Source organism: Molossus molossus, unplaced genomic scaffold (assembly GCF_014108415.1).
Source record: "Molossus molossus isolate mMolMol1 unplaced genomic scaffold, mMolMol1.p scaffold_m16_p_13, whole genome shotgun sequence".
Taxonomy (NCBI): domain Eukaryota; kingdom Metazoa; phylum Chordata; class Mammalia; order Chiroptera; family Molossidae; genus Molossus; species Molossus molossus.
Window position 1 is genome coordinate 27215404 of NW_023425348.1, and position 23407 is coordinate 27238810.

The window sequence follows — 23407 nt, forward strand, 5'->3', positions numbered from 1 at the left end:
ACATGATTAAGTATATCATTGGTCGTGTGACCAGACTCAATCTCCAGCCCCCCAAGCCCCCACCCAGGTAGGATTGGCCCAACATTTCACCCCTCTAATCATGTAGTTGGACTTTCTGTTGATCAGCCCTATCGGAGGGGCCCACTGGGAATCACCTCCTTAGCGTAACAGACACCACGCAGGCAATTCCAAGGCCTTTGGGAGCTCCATACCCTGGACAAAGAAGAGACGCAGACTTTATTATAGCACAGCTGGGGCTGGAAGATTGACTAGAAGTTCAGTAGATAGACATTTCAAGTGAGTCACCAATTTTCTGTATGACAGAGGGACCACTGCCAACCCTGGCTTCTGAATCATTTCCACTCACTCCTCCACCTACACTGGCATGTGAACAAAACAAGCCCCCGTTCTCTGAACGCTTGTTAGTTGAATCTTCTGTTAGAGGCATTAGGAATCATTCCTAACTGATATGAGGTTTCTACAGGTCTAAAATTCTAAATACTTATTGAAGACTGGTAATATATAAAGCCCAGTGTGAGGTGCACAAATAACTGTTAAATATAGTCGGTCTTCCAGGAATGCACGGCACTGGGAGGAGAAGTGAGTGGGCACGTTGTATGCTCTTTGAAGTCAGTGGTTTGAATCCAGGCTCTGCCACTTACGCCCCTGTAGCCTTGAGTGAGCTCCTAAACTTTGTAATCTCATTAACAAAACGGGGAGAATAATGCATTTCTAATTGTGGACTGATGTGTGGAAGGTGAGACCTAATCTTTTTGTTTTATTTTTTATATTAAATGTATTAGGGTGACATTGGATAATAAGATTATACAGGTTTCTAGTATACATTTTTATGATACACGATATGTATATTGCATTGTGTGCCCACCACTCAAAGTTAAATCATCTCTGTCATCATAGATTTGGCCCCCTTTACCTTTTACTACCCCCCCCTTCCTTCTGGTAACCACCATACTGTTGTCTGTGTCTATGAGTCTCGGTTTTATATTCCACGTATGAGTTAAATCATATGGTTCTTTGATTTTTCTGACTGACTTATTTCTCTTAGCATAACTTTCAAGGTCCATCCATGTTGTTGCAAATGGTAATATTTCATCTTTTCTTATGGCTGAGTAGTATTCCATTTTATGTATGTACCACATCTTTATCTGATCATCTATCAAAAGATACTTTAGTTGTTTCCACATCTTGGTCGCCAGGAATAATAATGCAATAAACATAGGGGTGCATATATCTTTGCAAATGAGTGTTTTCAAATTTGAGGGGTAAATACCCAGAAGAGGGATTGCTGGGTCATTTTGTAGCTAGCTCTATTCTTTTTAATTATTATTATCATTATTATTATTTTTTTCTTTATTGCTTTTTTAGAAAGAGAGGAAGGGAGAGAGAGAGAGAAACATCGATGAGAGGGAACATTGCCTGGCCACCTCCTGCATGCCCCCAACTGGGGATCGGGTCCACAACCTGGGCATGTGCCCTGACCGGGAATCGAACTGGCGACCTCTGAGTGTATGGGTCGATGCTCAACCACTGAGCCACACTGGCCGTACAGTAACTCTATTCTTAACCTTTTGAGGAACCTCCATACTGTTTTCTATAGTGGCTGTACCAATTTATATTCTCACTATCAGTGAATGGGGGTTCCCTTTTTTCCACAACCTCTTCAACACTTGTTATTACTTGTCTTATTGATAATAGCCATTCCAACAGGTGTGAGGTGGTATCTCATTGTGGTTTCGATTTGCATTTCCTTACTAGCTAGTGAAGTTGAGCATCTTTTCATATATCCATTGGCCATTTGTATATCTTCTTGGGAGAAGTGTCTATTTAGGTCCTCTGCCCTTTTTTTAGTGGAATTGTTTGTTTGGTGTTGGGTGTATGAGTTTTTTTAATATACATATATATTTTGGATATTAACCCCTTGTTGGAGCTGTTGTTTGCAAATATCATCTCTCATTTAGTTGGTTGCCTTTTTGTTTTGTTGTTGGTTTCTTCTGCTGTGCAGGCACTTTTTAGTTTGATATAGTCTCATTCACTTACTTTTCCCTTTAATTTCAATGCCTTTGGGGTCAAATTCATAAAATCTTCTCTAAGACCAAGGTGTATAAGTTTAGTATCTATGTTTTCTCTTGTGTAATTTATTGTTTCAAATTTTATATTAAGGTCTCTGATCAATTTTGAATTAATTTTTGTACATGGGGACACATTGCAGTCTAATTTCATTCTTTTGCATATGGCTTTTCAATTTTCTCAGCACTATTTATTAAAAAGCCTTTTTTCCTCCATTGTATGTTTTTGGCTTTGTTGTAAAAAATTATTTGCTCATATATATGTGGCTTTATTTCTGGGCTCTCAATTCTGTTCCATTGGTTAATGTGTCTGTTTTTTTTTTTTGGCAGTACCATGCTGTTTTGATGATCTTTGCTCTGCAGTATAATTTGAAGTAGGTAGTGTGATATCTCCAGCTTCGTTCTTTTTTTCTGAGGATTGCTTTGGCAATATAGGATCTTTTGTGGGTCCATACAAATCAATCATTTTGGGGGGGTTCTATTTCTTTAAAAAAATATAATTGGACAATCTACAAGATGGGTCTTCCCGAGACTGCCAGAACTCATCAAATTGAGGCTGCAGTTGAAGGATTTAAGGCAAATCTTGACTTTTAGGAGATTCAGAAGAAGCTTGAAAAGGAAGGCGAAGATTTTGTGAAGAAAATTGGTGGTATTTTTGCCTTCAAGGTGAAGGATGGCACCGGGGGTCAAGAAGCCACCTGGGTGGTGATTGTGAAGAATGGCAAAGGATCAGTGCTTCCTAACTCAGATAAGAAGGTTGACTGCACAATCAATTATAATGGCTGACTCGGACTTGATGGCTTCAATGACTGGTAAAATGAATCCTCAGTCAGCGTTATTTCAAGGCAAACTGAAAATCACTGGCAACATGGGTCTGGCTATGAAGTTACAAAACCTTCAACTCCAGCCAAGCAAAGATAAACTGTGAAGAACTTCCTGTGCCTACCTTTGAGAATCAAATGAGACTTACAGATATATATATCCATATATTTCACTGTCAGAACTCAGACTGAAACCATGCATTGGCAAATAGCATGAGATTTGTTTTTATTTTTTTATTTTTTAATTTTTTTTATCCTCACCCGAGGACATTTTTCCATTTTTTGTTCAGGTAGAGTGGGAGGGAGAGAGAGGAACAGAGAGAGAGAGAGAAACATCGATGTGAAAGGAACACATCGAGTGGCTGCCACCTGCACAACTGACCAGGGCCGGGAACAAACTGCAACCGAGGTACACGCCCTTAGTGGGAACCGAACCCGGGTCTCTCGGGACCGCAGGCCGACACTCTAACCGCTGAGCCAAACCGGCCAGGGCGAGATTTGTTTTTAAATGGGTGTGACCAATTCTGTTTTTCCTAAGCTCTGGGTGAATAGAGCCTGATGGTATATTACTGCTTTGCTGAATTGCATACAACTGTGCATTACAAAGTTAATATGGTAATTATGGTTTAGGGTAAAATTGAGTTTCAGAATAAAATTAGGAACAGCAAAATCCAAAACTATGTTAACAAAAGCTCTCATTTTGCTTAAGAAGTGTATATATATATATATATTTTTTTTTTGTACATGCCCCTAGTGAGAACAGAACCTGGGACTCTGGTCCGCAGGCCGTAGCTTCAACCGCTGAGCCAAACCGGCCAGGGCTTAAGAAGTATATTTAAGGATTATTCTGCTGAAGATTCAATTTAAGTTTTCCTTGGGAGAACTAGGGGAGAAGAAAGATACCAGAAATTAGTGTTGTGTGTGGTTATTATTAGGTTTATGTAAAAAAAAGTTTCATATATATCGTAGTCCTTTTTCTTTTGAATGCATCTGATCTCCACCCTTGTTTGCAAATTCAGACCTTTACCCCATCTGCTTTTATGGTTTTGTTGTCACAAATTATGCCTGTTTATGCTGTGAGTTTGTTGGTGACCTAACTTGTAGTTTTGCAACCTTTTTTCCTTTATTTCAGGTAAAATAACCCCCTTCAGTATTTCCTGTAATGGAGGTCTTCTGGTGATAAATTGCCTCAGCTTCTGTATGTCTGGAAAAGTCTTTATTTCTCCTTCATATCTAAAGGATAACTTTGCTGGATATATTATTCTTAGATGGTAATTTCTCTCTTTTAGTAGTTTGAATATCTAGTTCAATTCTCTTCTAGCTTGTAGAGTTTCTGCTGAGAAGTTTGATGATAACCTAGTGGATTTTCTTTTATAAGCTACTTTCTTTTCCCTGGCTGCCTTGATAATTCTTTCTTTGTCATTAATCTTTGACTGTTTTAATACTATGTGCCTTGGAGAAGGCCATTTTGGACTGAGGTAATTAGGTGTTCCATTTGCTTCTTGGATTTGAGGATCTAGCTCTTCTATCAATTTGGGAAGTTCTTGTCAATTATTTGTTAGACTAGGCTCTCCATTCCTTTTTTCCTATCTCCTTCTAGTATGCCTATTACTCTTATATTTCTCTTTTTGATGGAGTCAGATAGTTCTTGTCGAGTTCTTTAATTTTTTTTTTATGCTCAAGTCTCTCTCTTCTTCCCTCTGTATCATTTCAGATTTCTATCTTCAATATCACAAATTCCTTCCTCCATCTGGTCAGCTCTATTTCCTGTGCTCATTAGTTTATTCTTGATCCCTTTTATTGAGTTCTTCATCTCCAGAATTTCAGTTTGCTTCTTTTTAAAAGTTTCAATCTTTAGTAACGTACTCATTTTATTCACTGATTTGGTTTTGAGTTCATTAAACGAGTTCAAGTTTCTTGAAACTTGAGTTTTTTGGGGACTGTAATCTTCAATTCTCTGTCATTTAAATCACATATTTCCATGTCTTTAAGATTTTTTTTTTCTGAGCTGCCTCCTTATCTTGATTATTCATGGTTTTTGATGGATTTTTTGTCTGTCTAGGCATCTATGCATGAATGGTACTAACAGATTGTTAAGAAGTCTTTAGATTGTTTTCCAGTAGGTAGCACTGAATTATAAGGTTTTTAGCTCTCTTGCACTTCTCTGGCTTTTCAGATCTCTGCGGGGTGGTGGAAATTGGCCTGTGTTCTCTGGGAAGGTGGGCGCCTCCCCTGCAATCCAGTCATTCTGGTCCAGGGGATCAACCCCACAGGGAAATGTAGTGGGTGATGGGGCTCCAAATCTGTGAAATCTCAGTGCTGTCCCCTACAGCCAGATGCTACTGGCAGTGCAGCCTCGATGTGTGGGGATGTCCAGCCATCTCCTCTGTTGCTTTACCCTCCAAGCAATGGTACCAGTGGACTTCCATGGAGTTCTCCCTGTGCCTCCACCCAACCCTGGAATTAGTCACAGAGTGCGCCCTTCACTTAGGGAAGAAGAGTTTCTGTACCAGTTCTTGGGTGTGCAGATTATAATATGCTATGCAACCCTACATGAAGGGTGAGGGGAGGCGAGCTCTGGGAGGTTAAGGGAAGGTGCCGAGGCTCCGGGGGCTTTGTTTCTCTGTCTGGAATTCCAGTTGCCAGACAACCGTGGCGCACCTCTGTGCTCTGTCCCGGTCCAGGTCACTGGGCTCAGCTGCTTGTATTGCCCATTCCTGCAGGAATGCTTACTAAATATCTTGGCTCATTTTGGCTGAAGGGAGTGACATTCACCACCTGATTCCAACCCTCTCTAGGATGTAGGGCTGCATCTGTGGCTCCTTTGAGCTCTTCTCCCTTCTTGCCTCCCTGGTTTGCTCTCACTTGCCCACCTTTAGATGTTTCAATGCCTGGACTCCTTTGTTGAATTACAGCTGCTCAAATTGTTGAAACTTCAAGGGGAGAGACCAAGGGGATTTCTCACGCTGCCATTCCTCTGACGTCAATCCAAATTAATCTTTACAAAAACTTATTTCCCAACACAGCAGGTTTATATGGTCCTAAAAAAAAAAAAAAAAAGATTTAAAATAATTATACTCTCTGCTTGTGTTCTGTATTATAACAAGTGATTTTGTTGATTGGGTGAGTCACATTTTCCCCAAGGCCAAACAGCTCTTCAAGTTGTTTATGTAATTACCTTCCTTTGTTACATTCTCTAATTCCTCTCATTTGCAGTGTTTTATGACCTTCCTGATAGGAAATTGTTTCCAGTGTTGGATAGGTTGAATTTAAAACACTATGGTAGATGCCAGGAAGTTGGGATAGTTGTAGAAGCAAAGCATTTATCTGAATGCTGTGGGAAGGAGACAAAAAACTATCAAGCAGCCAAGCTATCAGAAGTCTCCCTGCTGTCCCCTTGGGTTTGCTATGGAATGGTAACGCACTAGCAAAAATGTGCACTGTGCAGGCCCCATAAGACTCCAAAGGACCCCCTATGCGGCTCCCGAGTAGGTGGGGGCAACGTGAGTTTACTGGCCTGGTGTGTGTGCCAGGGTGGAATGGAGGTGGAATGTTGTGGAAGCAGCCGCAGGCTAAAGAGAAACTTTAAGAACTAACATGGATAAAACATTTAGGACACTCTGGACATATAAAGTGCTCAGTAAGTGTTTTCTCGCCTGGTCGGGTTGTCTCAGCGGTTACAGCGTTGGCCCGCGGACCGGGGAGTCCTGGCCCCGGCTGGGGTTGTGCAGGTGGCAACCAATAAATGTGTCTCTCTCGTGTCGATGTTTCTCTCTCTCTCTTCCTCCCTCTTCTCCCTCCCGCTCTATTTGAAGATAAATGCAAAAACATATCCTCCAGTGAGGATTAAAAAAAAAAAAGTGTTTTCTCTTCTTGTCTTTCCTTTCCTTTCCCCTGTTCCTCCTCGTCCTGCCTGAGGCGATCCGAAATGAGTGAGGAACTGGAGCACAGGGTCCGGCAAAGGCAGCTGGCCCCGTGGAAGCACCCCAAGCTGGAAGGAGGGAGGGACGGGGCGGAAGTGACAGTGTTGAATTTGACCCGACCCACAGAAACTGACATAAGTGTGGTCTTAAGTCACTAAATTTTGAGGGTAATTTATTACACAGCAATAGATAACTAATAGAGTTGATGATGGGAGTCCTCCCTGAAGGTCTAGGACTTGGGGACACAAATTCTGGCTCCTGTGGGGGAGTAGCGCAGGAAGGACAGACCAAGCGAGCTGGTCAAGCACAGAGGGACTGACTACACACACAATGGCCAGACCGTATATTACCGTAGAACTCTGCAGTGACCTGTCCAGCAAGCTAAATGCAATCTCTGCGGCAATTGTCCCAGAATGGTCAGGACTTGGACTATGACTGCCAGCTTCTTTATTGTTTGCGCCTACTTTCAACTCAGAACCAAGAATAACTAGCCAAACCAAATCAATTACCTAAGATGTTCTGTTTCAATTAACTGGCTTCCAGCTTCCTCGGCCAACAAACTACAATCAGAGCATGCCTGAGGCTATCCCTACACTTTTTCTTTCTTTCATTTTTAAGAAATTACAGAGCTTGTCTACTCCCTGCTTGCCTTTGAGTCTCTGCCAAATGGTAAGTGATAGTGGCTGATTCCTTTGTTACAGCAAGCTCTAAATGGTCTGTTTTTCTTATTTGGTTGGTCTTCATTTATTTTCATAGCTCTCTCTTACTCCCCTTGGCATGTGTTTCGCTGCCTCCTTCTGGACGTCTGTGAGGCCAAGGTGTTCTAGATGTCCCTGCGTTTTCAAGTTGCTGAAAGTGTTTGTATAGAGTTGATGTTATTTCTTCTTTAAATGTTTGGTAGAACTCATCAATGAAACCATTTGGACCTCAAGTTTTCTTTGTGGCAATGTTTTTTTAACTACACATTTATTTCTTTAATACATACAGGGCTATTCAGATAATTTATGTCTCCTTGAATTTTGGTAGTTTGTGTCTTTCAAGGAATTTGTCTCTTTCATCTAAGTTATTGAATTTATTGGCATAAGGGTGTTTATAAGATTTCCTTAATATACTTTTAATATTTATAGAATCTAGAGTGATGTTATATCTTTCATGTCTGATATTGTTAATTTGTATCTTCTTAATTGTTTTTTCCTGATCAGTCTGACTAGAGAGTTATCAACTTTATTGATCATCTGAAAGAGCCTGCTTTTAATTCCACTGATTTTCTTCATTGTTTATGTTTTCTATGTTGTTGCTCTCTGCGTTGATCTTTATTATTTCCTTTCTTCTGCTTACTCTGGGTTCAATTTGATTTCTTTTTAAAAAGTTTCCTTTCTTTTTATTTATTGATATTTTAAAATAAAACACAAGTCAACTGTATGAGAGTCGTCCACAGTCAGCAATGGCGACCTTCCCTTCTCGCTGGTCTTGCCACTCCTGGGCCCATAGCGGTCCATGGCTACACCACACCCCTGCCGCCCTTCCCCTGGCCGAAGGCCACGCGCTCGCCATCCAACCACTCGGGCTGGCAGTGCAGATGGAAAACTGGGAACCGTGTGTGTTGGGTCCAGCATTTGCCATGGACAAGATGCCAGGACCCGTGTGCTTCAGGATGAAATTCTCATCATCAAGTTTCTCCCCACGGATCGACTTGCCACCTGTGCCATTATGGGGTGTGAAGTCACCACCCTGGCACATGAATCCCGGAGTAACTCTGTGAAAGCAGGAACCTTTATAACCAAATTCTTTCTCTCCAGTGCTCAGAGTTTGAGTTTTCTGCTATCTTTGGAAATGTCTGCAAACAGCTCGAAGGATACAGTGGGGTTCACCAGGCTGGGCATGGGCAGCTCCAGGGAGGTGGGTCTGTAAGGCCTAAAAAAGATTTCTTCAAGTGGAGGCTGAAGTCACTGATTGGAGACTTCTTCTTTTCTAATATAGACATATGATGTTACAAATATCCCCCTAGGTAGTGATTTAGCAGCATCTAATGAACTTTTGATATACTGTGTTTTATTTTCATGCAATTTAAAACAATGTCTAATTTCCTTTTTGATTTCTTCTTTGATCTATTATTTAAAAGTACATTATTTAGTTGCCAAATATTTGGGAATATTCCAGAGAGCTTTTTGTTATTGATTACCAATTTAATTCTTTTGTGGTCTAAGAATACACTGGGTATGATATGAATCCTTCGAAATGTATTGAGATGACTTGTGCCCAGAATATGGTCTATATGGTAAATATTCTGTGTCTATTTGAAAAGTATATATTCTTCCATAGGTAAGGTAGAGAATCTCCACAAGTTTTCCATTTTCTTCTCTACATTTTTCTTAGAAAAATTTTCTACTTCCACAGCTCCAACTAACACTTCCAGGAAAGTGATTTCAAAGTTGTTATCTTAGCCGTGACCCCTCTCACATACCCCGAGTCTTTTGTTTGATGGACAGTCCCACGCTGACATCCAGCAGCATCTCAAAGCCCATCATCAGCACCCCCTCCCAGGAGGTGTTGTAACCCAGGAGAGTCATCCTCACTTAGACATCAAGTAATTTTGAATATTAGGAGCTTTATTACCTGCGCAGGGACTGCAGCCAACCTACACAGAGGAGAACTGCAGCCCTGAGCTCAGGGGGAAGGTTGCTTATATAGGACATGGGTTACTCAAGAGTTTAGCAGAGCAAGCAAGCTACGTGTACAGAAGCAGATATCAGCAGTGAGTAGCTGTACAAGTTGTTTATTTTATATTTCTTAACATTTACTAGACCCTAGCCTTGAATGCCTCATTGCCCCGTCTGGTATCTCCTGATTAGTTAAGCTCATGGTCAATACCCTTGTGGTCATGGCTGATGCATACCTTCCTCTTCAAGAATTTTTGCGAAAACAACTCGGATTCAAGGAACCCAGGAGAGGTTCCTTCTTCTAGCAGATGGAGAATTACTGGGTTATAACATTCCCCACTGGTTTTATGGACAGATCAAATCTTTGATCTAATCGCAACCTTTGGTAATGAGAGGCCAGGACTAATAATTTGACAGATTGGACCCTCTCTCTTATGAAAGTTATAATTTGTTTATTATTATAAGTCCACAGAAATAGTCCTAGAAACAGGAGTATGAGGGGGCTTGTTAGAGCAGAGAGAAGAGTAGGGAGCCAGGGGGACCAGTTATAAAGGCCTTTGAACTAGCTACTAGAGGCCCCTTCGCTTCTGGCCTGTTCTGCGAGGTGCTTCCTAAGAACCTGAATATTCCCTCTGATGACTCCTATCTATTGGCATAAAAACAGCAAGCTTCCCTTAGTGCTCTAAATGCTGTAAGGTGTCAGTGAGATAACTAGACATGTACAGCTGAATTGTAATGGTGCATTTTGTTATTTGGGCGGGCTGGTGGGGGGGCATTCCCCAAATCCTCAGCAACCTGTCTTTTTTGTTGTCTGTTTTTAAAGGCACAAACTACTGGAAAAAAAAAATAAAACACTACATTTTCTTGGCATCACTTTTGGCACCATTAAGGGGGGTGATACAGAGAAGGGGGAGAGAGGAGCTTGTTTTGTCAGGGCAGCTATTAATCTTTTTTTTTTTTTTTTTCTCATGGCTCCTCTGAGTTCCCCAAGGCCATTATTAACCCCTTATCTTTCTATATTTCTTTGGGTTTCTCAAGGCCCTTATGTTTACAAAGAAAGTCTGCTAGGGTGTGTACGTGTAGTGACTGAGGGTCAGAATGGAGTTATTATATCCCCTTTGTGGTGACATCTTTTAAGATTTTTTCCAATATCCTATTTAGAAGTTCCCATTTCTACTGGAGTACAGATCTATAAAGATTCCCCTGTACAGTTATAATCAGAAAAATTAGAGTCCTGATAAATGCAAGAGTCTCATTTTTAAGGGTCTGGAGAGGCCTGCACTGTCCATTCCGCTTTTTCCGCCTTCAGCCAGGAATGGTGCAGCCAGACCAGGATGCCATTGACCTTGACAGCCGTTGGTGCAGGCAGGATGAGAGTGTATGGTCCCTTCCAGGCCAGAGTTAGTCTCTGGGTGGTGAATTTCTTTACCTATATTCAGTCCCCAGGCTGGAAAGGGTGCACAGGGTTCAAGGTAGGCACAGGCAGGGCATCGCAGATGTGTTTATGGATGGCCTTCTGGGAAGACTGCAGAGCCTGAAAGAATTGTAAGAGGGTGAGGGGGAGCAGAGTGGTCCAGTTTTCACCGGTTTCTAAGGTAAATTTGGTTAAGGTTTCCTTTAAGGTCCTGTTTATGTGCTATTAAGACGGAGCCGTTGTCTGATCTAAGAGTCAGAAGTAGCCTAAACCAGTTACTCTTTTTATTATATCCTAGACTGTTATTCTATTACTAGGGGCAAGCTCTCCCCTCTCAGTGTCTTATCTTTTTTTCTTCTTGAGTATTCTTCCACTGTCCTGTCTTCCTGTAATATGTATGTCCCTTTCTCTTATTCTTTTTTATCTTTTTATTTTCTCTGAATAATCCTTCTCTTTTTATTTCTTTCCTGTCTATAACTTATACAGACCCTCTGCGACTTATACAATTCTTTTTCAACTTACACAGACCCTCCGCGACTTTCTTAGTCCCTCTGATGTGAACCTGAGAGCTTGCTTAATCTATCTACTGTCTGCACATCCCCTAGCTTTTCTTCTCCTTTCCCTACTTAGCCCTACACATCCCTGCTTCCTTCTGCCTTCTCCTTTTCCCTGTGACCTTATTGGACATCGCCCGCCTCTCAGGAGTTCAGTAGGCTTGGTGTAACCTAAGTGGGTAGTCTGGTGCAGCTGGTTGACCAAAGTCCGACTAGAGCCTCTGGGATTAATAACCTCCCATCAGGCAGTGTCTACTATCCGTTGCTTTTCTTCATGGCTTGTTTTCTGCTTGGCTAAGTCATTTTCTGACCTAGTGTAAGTAGGAGTCAGAGGCAAACTTGTGTTTGGCAAGGTGACTGATATCTGGATAGGTCTCCACTGGTTTTAGGGCCATCTGTCAAGCTTCCTTATTTGCACCACGGTTTCCCCTTGTCTCATCAGAGAGCCTGGATTAGGGCTATGAGTTCAGCCCCTTGGGCTGAAGTTCCTCTGCTTAATGACTGAGACCAAATGATACGGTCCAGAGTTACTACTGCTGTCGCAGCATACCTGATTTCTTCCTGGACATAGCTGTTCCCGTCCGTGAACAATACCTCATCTGATGATGGCAGTGGGTCATCCTTGAGGTCTGGGCGGCCGTCTGCAGTGCCGATTTCCCCCAGGCCATCCTGCAGAGGTTTCTCCAGGTCATCATCTGGAGGCAGGCTGGCAGGATTGATGGCAATATCCTGGGGAACTTGATGCGAGGGCTGGCCTGGAGTGGCAGTGGCCAGCAATTGAATGATCTCTGGAGGAGATCATGTCCGAGTAGGGGATATGGGCATTCTGGCAGGAACAGAAACAAATGAGTCACAGTATTTTTCCCAAGGTCTATAGTCCTCTTTGAAGTCTAGGGGTAGGTTAGGGTCCCATTGGCTCGGTCAGGACTGAGTCTGCTGCACCAGTATCTACCAGGAAACTAACTAGTTTGTCCCCTATTGTCTAGTATTATTCTGGGCTCCAGAGGGCTCAGCTGAAGGAGCCCTAGCTCTGTCATTTTCCTAAATTAAGGACTGCTTTTCATTTTGTTCCTCTACACCTGACTTTGCCCTTGTCTTTTCTATTCCTAATCGGGACCTAGGCCTGTTGTCCTGACTCTTCCTTATGTTTCCCTTCCTAGGGTGACCTTATTCCGTGTGCCCTGTTTTCCTTAAGTCTGCTACTACTACCTTTGCTAATTCAGCCAATTGGGCCAATAGGCCTAACAGGAGAACATGGTGAAAAGTGTCTAAGGAAGCCCTTCTCCCGACAGTATTTGGGTCCTACTGTGGGCAGAGGAATGGGAACATTTCCTCTGACCCCAGGTTTACAAAAGGATGCAGGAAAGGGGAGCAACATCCTAACACATATGTTTATGTGGGAGGGGCAGAGTGTTTTCTAACTCTCTAAGAGCACTTTGTACCCGTGCCTGGGATCCCTATATTTAACTCCCTAAAGTTCAGAGAAGCCTGTTGGAAACTAGTTGCTACCGAACCTGCTGTGGAGGAGCAGCCCAGGCTGGTATGGAAAGAATATGCCCCTTTCTGCAGCTGGACCGGGCTGGCACTTCAATGGTTAAACATTTTGCCTGTGAGAATGTTAATAAGCCTTGTAGAGAGGCATTGAGACCTCACTACAAAGAAGCCAGTACATCCGAATACATCTATATCTATTTAGACATTGGGTTAGATCATTAACAGATTCAAATTTATCTTCTAGCTTTTCTGTAATAAGAACCCAAAATAGGCAAACTCAGGTTAATTGACATTTTAGTAACATGTAAACTCAGGTTAACATCCTCAAGAGGGGTCCTGAAGGACAAGATAGAATTTCCTTGGGGGCTGGGAGGAGTTAACTCTCCTTCAGGGCAGGGTGAGTCATTGTTAACAAAACTGTTTTTTCTTTCATTTGAACCTCTGGATACTGACATTTCTTACTATAATTGGGTTTGTCAGTAGTTATGTCAATCTAAATATCAATGTATACACTTTGATCAGGGTGGGGAACCCCGTACACAACAGACCAGAGAGCAAACAAAAGACTCAAGTCAGAAGACCCTTCGGATGGCTAATCAACTCGGCATGTTGGCCACTCCGATTCAGAGTGTCTGGAGCACCCCAGGATCGGCTGGTGTTCCATAGCCTCGGGATCTCTTAGAAAAGTCAGAAAAATTAGCAAGAATGCATTCAAGGGAGGTACGGGGTGTTGACGGTCCTTGTCCCATCCTACCAAAAGCAAAACAAAGCAGCAGAGAACACGGAACACAAATAGACAATCGCGGTCAAGACACAAAATACCAATTTCAGAACAGACGCACCCGAAAGTGCCAGATTGAAACCCACTGGTTTCCCAGGTCAGGAGTCTGCGTCCCGACCCTGAGGGGGAAGTGCGGTTGAGCCGCGTCCCTCCTGCAACAATCCCAGAACGCTCCAGAGCTACCGAAACAGAAAACAGATGGAAGGGGAAATCCCTTACCCAGATCCTCGAGGCTGAAGTCTTAGTCCGAATTAGCCGAATCGAAAGCCAGAACGAATGTAGGTGCGGAGGGCGAGGAGGCAGCCCTCCGCGTAGTCTGAGGAGGTCGACCCCACAGAAAAGGGGGACCTCGCGGTTGATCTTGCTGGGGCCTCCAAATGTTGTAACCCAGGAGAGTCATCCTCACTCAGACATCAAGTAATTTTGAATATTAGGAGCTTTATTACCTGCGCGGGGACTGCAGCCAACCTACACAGAGGAGAACTGCAGCCCCGAGCTCAGGGGGAGGGTTGCTTATATAGGACAGGGGTTACTCAAGAGTTTAGCAGAGCAAGCAAGCAAGCTACGTGTACAGAAGCAGATATCAGCAGTTAGTAGCTGTACAAGTTGTTTATTTTATATTTCTTAACATTTACTAGACCCTAGCCTTGAATGTCTCATTGCCCCATCTGGTATCTTCTGATTAGTTAAGCTCATGGTCAATACCCTTGTGGTCATGGCTGATGCATACCTTCCTCTTCAAGAATTTTTGCAAAAACAACTCGGATTCAAGGAACCCAGGAGAGGTTCCTTCTTCTAGCAGATGGAGAATTACTGGGTTATAACAGAGGTCCTCCCTCTTCCTCCAGATTCTTCTGTTCAATTTGTGGCAAAAGCACTACTAAAAGTGATTTATGATTCTGTCAGAGGGTAAATCTGAGGATCAATATGAGCGGAACAGAGGGAAGGACTGAAAATTAAAAATGGATGTTTTGTTTAGTTGTGTTGGCAGGAATACTGCCCCCTTGGGATGCAAGAAGAGACTGGACAGTCAAGCTTGCCAAGGGCTGAAGTCGGAGAATATGATTCAGTGTAAAAGGCACCAGCCCTGGACACCAAAATAATCTCCAAACTGCCCCCCCCCCACACACACACACAGCAAAAGCAATGGGACAGAGGGAAGTACCAAAGGAAGCAGTTATTTTTGTGGAGGGAGGGAATTGCGGGGGGCAGTAGGGAAAGGAGGGGTGGGACATGGTGAAGGAGGGTGGGAGGGGTGCTCAGCACTCCTTTTTCAGGCAGCAGAGGTGGTCTGGGAACAAGAACCCTGTGCACCGCTGTCAGGCGGTAGAAGCTTCTGCCCTCAGGTAAGGGGTCTTACTTAGGAACGTGACCTAGAAAGGGGTCATAAAGCAAGGGATGCATGCAAAAGAGGGTCATTTTGTTTTTCTTTTTCACCTGCTACCCAGAACTTCCCAGCAGTCTCTGAGGAAGGACTTGAACAGGGTTTGCTGTTTCCATAGTGGAAAAGTGACTGGGTTGCATCCAGGAGATGGAATGCCCTTTGCCATCCCCCCTCCCAGCCTAGACCTGTACAGTGTAGGCTGGAGAAAGTCCTCTTCCCAATGAGAGCTTCTGAGTTGAGATATCCAAGGTCATTGTTTCCTTTGTGATAGTTCTCTCCTCCACATTTTATCTTATGTTTACAGCAGGTCTTCAGATAATGTTGCTTTGTTCAACATTTTGTTATAATGTTGATGATTAAAAAAAAAAAAAAGATTCACATCAAGGCCACTGCCTGCATGGGTTTCTCTGAGAACTCTGATTTCCTTCCACGTCCCAAACATGTGCCCACTAGGTGACTCAGCATGTTTAAATCAGCCCAGTCTGAGTGAGTGTCCGTGGGTGTGGGTGTGCCCTGTGATGGAAGGGCGTCCCGTTCAGGGTGGATTCCCACCTGGCACCCCGAACGCCATATAGCTCCGGTCCCCCTCGAGCCCGAAGGGGAATAAGCAGGTTCAGAAAATAATGATCTTGTTTTTATAAATCTTTCTTAGCTTAAACGTATGCATAGCTTACATTTACTTCAATGTTTAATATTAGAAATGTTTTAGGTCTTTATTGAGAATTTTGGTGGTGTTTTTGTGACCAGAAGTATGCCGTAGGAACTTAACTCTTGTTTATATCCATTAGCCTAGGGAAAATTCCTTTTGCTATAAAGTCACAGTTTCCAAGAACCCATCGACGACGTTAAGCAAGGACTTACTGTATTTTATGGCACTGTATACAAAGCTACGGTCCAAATTTCTATGAGCCCTATCTTTTTTTTGGGGGGAGGTATCCTTACTGAAAATTTTTTAGAGAGAGTGGAAGAGAGGGAGGGAGGGAGAGAGAGACATTGATGTGAGAGAGACACATTAATTGGTTTCCCCCACAAATGACCCAGACCAGGGCCAGGGAAGGCAGGCACCTGCAACCCAGGTACACACCCTTGACTGGAATCGAATCCACGACCCTTCAGTCTGCAGGCCGACGCTCCCACCACTGAGCCAAACAGGCCAGGCCTATGGGCTCTATCTTCCTAGTAGTTCCCAAATCTGCCCCTTTGGGTCTACTGTCTCCCTTGTAGCCTGCCTTTGTCCCTCCTAGAGAGTGTCTCACAATTTGATTGGTATCACCTGCATTTCTATTTCATTCTCCTTCTGCAAATTAATGCTACACATTGTCCTCAGCCTCTGTGTCTTCAGTTTGGCTCTCTTTCAATCTGCTCTTTGCAAAACAATGACATCTTTTCAAATATCTGCAGCTGCTCCTTATAGAAGGTGGAATGAATACCTGGGATCTCATTACAATGTTTATTTCTAAGTGATCCTTTGCTAAAAGATTGTTAAGGAAAACACCAGTGAGCTAGAGATTTCAACAAGTATTTAGAAAATGGAATCATATAATAGCACAGCCAAAGGAACAGAGGTGGCCAGAGGTGGGGGGCGCTGCCGTGGAAGACTCAGAGTCAGCAGGCAGGACAGAGAGAACGTCCACCCGTGCTTGCCCCACGTCCTCTGCCCACATCTACAGCTCAGGCAGCCCAACTTGAACCCCTGGGAAGGGGGAACTTGGAAGAGGTCTTCTCTAAATTCTGGAGAGTGCTGAGGTTTCACATGGTGTGAAATGCACAGTGTTGACACCCCAGAAAGAATCATACTAAGTCCAGCATTGAGGGCTCTGCACTCCAATACAGCTCCTGCCAACTCAGTCTGGAGAGACTAGAGTACAAGTGGACAATGGTCAGAGAGATACAAAAATAGCATTCTAACCCATAATCTCCAGCAATCAGCCCCAAGCTAGCCTGCTATCTAAAAGTCACACTAACAGGAAGGTAGGCCGCTATCTCTAGCAACCAGCCCAGAAGCCAAACAATAATCCCTCTAACAATTAGCCCCGAACAGCCAAGACTTGATTAAGCTTCCCTAATTTTTAATCCTTGCTTCCAGCTGAGGACCAACCAGAAAAATAAAAAATAAAAAAAATGCACCTCTAACCAAACACATAGGATGCCCCGCTTCTGGTTAGCTCACCCACAGCTTCTCAGTGCAAACAGCCTCACGAAAAAAGCTTCCCCCAACTCTGCCTGTCTTTGAGTCTCTGCCAAAATACACGTAATGGTGGCTGACTCCCTTGTTAGGGAAGCTCTGAATAAACAGCCTTTGCTTGTCCTCATTTGGTTGCTCTTCATTTATTTCTGCACTCTAAGGCAGTCTTCTAGTGAACAAGCCCTCCACACACACACACACACAGCTCATCAGCTTTGCTACTCAGGGGAGAGGACCCCCACAGCAGCTAAACAGAAAACCAACCCAAACCTCACTCATAAATATGGACCCATGGCCAAGGTCACCAGACACAGAGAAAACCAGCAGCACACAGAAGATCAAGATAAACAGAACAGATTGACCTCGGAGGAAACAGGTCATTCAGACACTAGAAACAAGCTTTTATAAAAATATCTAATTAGATCTTCAGTGAGTTTTGAGAAGATACTGCATCCATAAAACTGAAAACAACAGGTTGTGAAGAACAATAAGGGGATAAAAAATACAAAGTCTCCTGGAAATTAAAAGTGGATTGCCAAAATTAAAAAGATTGGAAGATTAAGTTGTGAAGCTAATAGAACGGGGGGTGAGGGGGGGTCTGAATGGGTGGCAGAAAAGATTACCCATCTTTTGCAGCTCTTGCATAGCTAAGCCCAGAGTGGGTTAAAAGTGGGTGCCCCTGGGTAGGGGCCCTGGGACTGAGGGGCTGGATGGCCGGGGCTCTCTTGCTGTTAGAAATCCTTTAACATAAGCATTTCAGTCATGTGCATGGATCACTGATTTAAAAAATAACGTAACTGCAAATCTGACAGTTTACTTAAAATCCATCACTCCTCCCAACCACATAAGTGAGCTCATTCTCTCTTTGTGGACCATGACCAGCCTCCTCTCCCTCTATGACCCACGTTTGCGCCAGCCCAACTCAGTGACAACCAGGGTGTTTGGTGTAAGCCTCATGAGCTGGGACGGCGGTGTCAGACTTACTCGATTTCAAACTGACACATGCTTCTGTCCTAATTTGGAAAATGGGGATACATGTGTACTTCAAGGCATTGGTGAGGCTCAAATGAGCTAATGCATGTTAGGAGCTCAGCAGAGCCCCAGGCATAGAGAAAGTGATCAATAAACAGTAACAGTTATTAGGGCTCCCAGAACTAGTCTTGTTTTGTTTGTCTTGATTTTAACCATCCTTTGACTATTTTTTATATTTATACCTAAGAATACCAAAAAAAGTGATTAAAGTCTCAGCTTTATTACCAAGCACACATGCTCAGACACTTCATACAGTCCTCAATTCTTAAGAAAGTTTACCTGTATGTGTTTTTGAAGCCACAATTTATTGATTAAGAACAACGAAAGGTCGTGCTTCATACAGTCCATTCCTTGGGCATGCAGCTGGGTCTAAGATTTTCTTTCTGTTCTCAGGAAGTGACTCCTCTTCAGCGGGGCTTAAGCCTCGCCCTCTTGGTGAGGCCTTCCCAGGACACCCACCCTCATTCTTGCAGACTTCTGGGAATTGCTTTGTCGCCACTGCTCCTGTGTCCCCTACTCCACACTGTGCACCTCACTTGGAAAGGTCACTCTCTGGTTGGTTTTCCTGCCTTTCTCTGCAACAGGATTTGCTCCAGGAAGGAGCATGATCAAGGTGAGCGTGGGAGGGGCTGGGGTGGAGTTGACCTGATGAGCAGGGCTTGCTGGTGTCTGGCAAGAGGAGTAATTGTTAGAACAGCCAAGGAACGCAGGTGCAGAAACATTAGCAGCCTCTTTGTCAAGGAGAAGGCTGAGGGGAGGCGCCATCCATGCTGGGAAGCTCCGGGGTTCAGGCACCGGCTTTTCCATTTCCTTTTTTTAGTTAAGATCATCTGGTCCCACGACCTGAGTCTTCTCAGCAGAGAGGAGGGCCAGACAGTCCCCAGTGAAGATCAGGGGACTCGTCCAAGTCACAGAAAGCGGGTGCCGCTGGGTTGGAACTCAGGCGGGCAGGATTCCGGCTGCGCTGGGGAAGCTGAGAGCGTGGGGGCAGCTGCTTCGCTCTTGGGGTCCAGAACGGAGCCACCGGCCAGGGCGGGCACCCTCCCCCTGGACACTTACCGAACAAAAGGGGGCGCTGGCAGGACTCCCACCAGAGTAGCGTGAGGGTGCAATGAGAGGCCTGGTGTGCGTAAGGAAGTTAATCGTGATTAGGTAAGTAAGTAGCAACCAACTCGCCCGGGCTTTGTGCAGCTCGGCTCCCTGACCACAGGGCTCGGCCAGGCGGGTCACAGAGCGGGTGTCCCAGCGGAAAGCCCAGTTGGTGTTTCAGTGGAGGCACCATCGGGGAGGGGAGCCCAGGGCTGCCGCCACCAGCTCTGCCGGGAAAGACTGCGTGTTCGCTGCATGAGAAGGCACATCAGAGGCCCAGCCCCAGCCTTAAAGCAGGATGGGATGAGTGACCTGGTCACTCCCCACCCCTGGCTGCCCAGAAAGGCAGAGCAGAGGTGCGGAGGGATCTGGAACTAGTGAGCGAGGCGCAGGCAGCAGCGCCTGCAGCCTCAGAGCCCCCCAAACTCCTGGCCTGTGCTGCTCGCCTCAGGAAGGGCCCCAGGAAGGAGGCTGCGGGGCTCGGCCTGGCCCACAGCCGGGGCAGCGCAGGAGCGTGGCTGGGAGATCTCGGGAAAGAAGCAACAGGAGCAGAGAGAAGGCCGCCAGAGTATAGGGGAGGGCCCAGGGTGCGGCGGGGCTGGCAAAGAGGCGGACCACCGGCACATTGGGGTTGCCCTGCGACGGCTCGAACCACTTCTGCAGACACTGCCCACTGTTCCTATGCTCAGGGCTCGCCTTGAAGGAGTTGCTCCAAACCTTCTCACACAGGTCGGCTGGCGTGGGGAAGTAATGCGGGAAAGGATGGCAGGCGGCCCTTGCAGGACAGCGGCTCTTCCCTGTGGGGGATTAAGGCCACTTACCTCCCACCCTCCCGTCCTCGCAGCCCCATCCGTTGCTTTGGAGGAGCAGAGGAGGCTGGCACCTGCCCCCCAGGTTGGGGTCTCCCAGGCCCTGCCCCCCTCCCCCCGGCTGTGTCAAGCACCCTTCACCTCGACTCCAGTCCCAGCCGCCATGCCAGTTGGACTTGCAAGTGTAGGATGTCTGGCAGTCTGCCCACCACTGCTCGCAGTCCTCCCGGCAGAGGGGTGCGTCCGAAATGCGCTCTCCCGGCCCACCGGGGGCCACCTGGTGCGCGCACAGCCAGAGACAAGAAACAAAAGTGAAATTTGAAGACCATCAGTACTATTGGGCCAGGTACCATGTGAACATGTGCTGTGATGAAGTCTCTAAGGATTATTTTATCAATGAGAACAATGAGGCCGAGAGATTCGTTTGTCCCCGGCTATACAGCTTCTGTTCCTATAAACGGAAGATGGGATCCAGATAGTCCCCCATCCTACTGTTCTCCTCTGACCCTTCTCCCTCCAGGGCCTTTCTCCAGAGGCAGCTTCCTCTCCATCCCTTCCCCAACAGCGGCCTCTGACTCTGCTCTTGCCCTCGGGGGACAGCGTTTCCTGACCCTGCTGGCACCCTGGAACCGGGCTCTAGTACCAGGGCATTGCACAGCTGTGCCTGCGCCGCCCCAGCCAGTCTTCCCACCTGCTGGATCCAAGGCCCCAGGTTTGGGGAGCACTCGCGGAAGCAGACGGCCTGGATGAAGTGCCTCTGGCAGGCCGGCATCATCAAGCCGCAGTGAGCCAGGCTGAAGTTGTAGAGCAGGGCCACATCCAGGTGGGCCGCCCAGCTCGTGTTGGCCGTGCAGCAGGCATTGTCCTTCCAGGGCACGCACTGAAGGCGGAGGAAGGAAACTGGTATCGGGGGTGGTAAGGACTAAGGGGCAGGGAGTTGATGGGTTTCTAGGGTAGAAAGAAAAATGTCCTGGGCCAGAAGGACCTGGGCCAGTGCGATGCCTCTAGGCCAGCACCTCCTGTATAGAAGGGATGCTGATCATCTGTCAGTACTGCTATCCAAGGGCACCTGCACACTGAGCTCCCTGCCACAAGCTGTCACAGTTCCCTAGAAACATGACTTTTAGGGTCCCAGGGTCTCAGCTCCTGAGGGGCAGCAGAGGAGCCCCATGAGACCCCGGGGAAGGCGGGGCTGCACTGAGTGGGAGGGCACTATGGCTGAGAAGGGCTCAGTAAGCCAGGTAGGTGCCAGCTCTGCTCCTCCTCCCACACCCCTGCCAGTTGCCTCTAGGAGCTTGGGGAGGGGTCACGTAAGTCATGTTTCCACAGGGTCTATTGGTAGGAAGGCTAGAGAAAGAGGACTCTGTTTGAATCTATGCTGAACCAGTGACAGGCCTCTGGGATCACCCTCTGTCCCTGCTCCCCTAGTGAACGGGTAGCTCAGGGATGGGGACCTTGAATCGCTCAGCAATTATGATCTCAAAAGGTCATCGTGTCCCTCCAGTGGGCTTTGTCCAAATCCCAAGCTAAGAAACCAAATGAATCAGGATTGATGAGGGTTCAGAAACCACCTTGTGTCCCTTCCCTGATTTGCCAAAGGAGCCCGCCTTCCACCCCCGGACCAGGTCTGGCCTCTGCACCTCCTCGTAGAGCTGGTCTTCCGGGCCGGGCTCTTGCTTGTGGTGCTTGGCCTTCATGCAGACATTGAGCAGCTTGTCCCCAGCCCAGATGGGTGGGACGGTCCACAGCGCTAACAAGAGCTGCCACCCCTCCATGGCGACTGCAGAGAGGAGACCCACCTGCTCAGGTGATGGAGAGGACACCTGCTGCATTCTCTCCACTGTCCCAGGAGTGCTGATGAGCTTCAAGGCTCTCTCAAGAGACCATGATGCTCTGGCCGTGCCTAGGACCTCTATCTCAGGCAGCGTCATAAAACGTCAGGGCAGGGGGAATAAACCTTGGAGGTCTGACACCCACCCCCCAGTGACTGTACAGATGAGGAAGCTGAAGCCCAGCGAGGGGAAGAGACCAGCCTCAGAGTGCAGGAACTGGCTGTGGACCCATCACAGGGAAACGGAAAGTCTCTGGCCTGGCCCGAGTTTAGAACCTCAAACATGGGTGGTGGAGACCCCACCCCACCTCCCGGGCCCACATCTAAGGCTGGTGTCTCTCCTCAGCACCAGTTTCAATCGCTGAGTATTTTCATTTTTATTTTTCTCTACTTTAAAAGTAATTTTTATTTTATTTTTTCCATCACCATTTTCCCCTCTATGTCCTCTTCCACCTCCACCCATCCCCCTTCACCTCTGCAATCACCACGCTGGTGTCTCACTCTCTTTTTTCTTTTTTGCTCAACCCTAACCCCCTCTTCACCAAATCACTCTCCCTCCAGTTGTCTGCCTGCTTTCTATCTGCCAGTCTGTCTCTCTTTTGCTTGGTAGTTCAGTGTGTTCATTAAATTATGAGCAAATCATATGGTACTTGTCTTAAGTGCAGAGTATTTTTAAAGAACCAGTTATGTTGTGTTAAAAGAGGAAAGAGACTGCCCCTTCTGGTATTTTTCTTTCATACTTACTTTCAAAGCAGGAACTGCCCCCTCCCACCTGCAGAGACAGTGAGGCTGAGGAGACGTCGAGGACCCGCCCATTTATTACCCACCCAGTTCCCACTGGGCCCAGGTGCAGGCGCGCCCCAGGTGGCTCCAGTTCAACGGCATCTGCCTTCCCCACGTGTCGGAGCCTCCTGAGGTTGGAGAAAGGGTTTTGTTTTCTCAGAGAAACTGAGACCCCACAGGGTGAGATCCTGGGCTCTTTAGTCAGAGACTGACTTCTGCTTGCAGCTTTGCTACTTGCTAGCTGGACGCCTTTGAGAAAATGACTTAACTGTCTAAGTGTTAGTTTCCATGTCCGTAAAGGGGGCAGTTATAACAGGACTGCTGGGAAGAAGAAATGAAAGAGAGAGTGCAGGAAAATGACTTGGCATCACGCTCGGCACAGAGTAAGTCTTAATGACCTTCATCCCTACCTCTTGTCCTCTTGTCTTGTTCTTGGCCCGGTCCCACAGCTCTACCTGCACAGTTACCTGGGATGGACCACCTGGGTTGTAACAGGGACAGTCACCTCTCTCGGTCGCCAGGAGCTAAGGTTCCTGTTGGAGAGCAGACCCGGCAGCACG

The 23407-nt window shown here is 46.0% G+C and overlaps 1 protein-coding gene and 1 pseudogene across 1 annotated transcript; one reads left to right on the forward strand and one right to left on the reverse strand.

The window, feature by feature from the left end:
• Nucleotides 1-2603: 2603 nt before the first annotated feature.
• Nucleotides 2604-3015, forward strand: LOC118627493 (annotated as a pseudogene).
• Nucleotides 3016-19871: 16856 nt separating this feature from the next.
• Nucleotides 19872-22008, reverse strand: IZUMO1R (IZUMO1 receptor, JUNO). The gene is made up of 4 exons (XM_036258302.1): nucleotides 21874-22008; nucleotides 20925-21113; nucleotides 20375-20510; nucleotides 19872-20221 (listed from the first exon to the last, which is right to left on the reverse strand). The coding sequence occupies exons 1-4, from the start codon at nucleotides 22006-22008 to the stop codon at nucleotides 19872-19874; spliced, it is 810 nt and encodes a 269-aa protein (XP_036114195.1).
• Between the last annotated feature and the right edge of the window lie 1399 nt (nucleotides 22009-23407).

What these genes read in the sequence shown, in the direction of transcription:
- IZUMO1R (XM_036258302.1), bottom strand. Translation starts at nt 22,008, where the DNA reads ATGGAGGGGTGGCAGCTCTTGTTAGCGCTGTGGACCGTCCCACCCATC. An exon ending in TGGGGCCTTGGATCCAGCAG is followed by an intron (nt 20,511 to 20,924) that starts GTGGGAAGACTG and finishes TGCGCGCACCAG; the next exon opens with GTGGCCCCCGGTGGGCCGGG. An exon ending in CGGCTGGGACTGGAGTCGAG is followed by an intron (nt 20,222 to 20,374) that starts GTGAAGGGTGCT and finishes AATCCCCCACAG; the next exon opens with GGAAGAGCCGCTGTCCTGCA.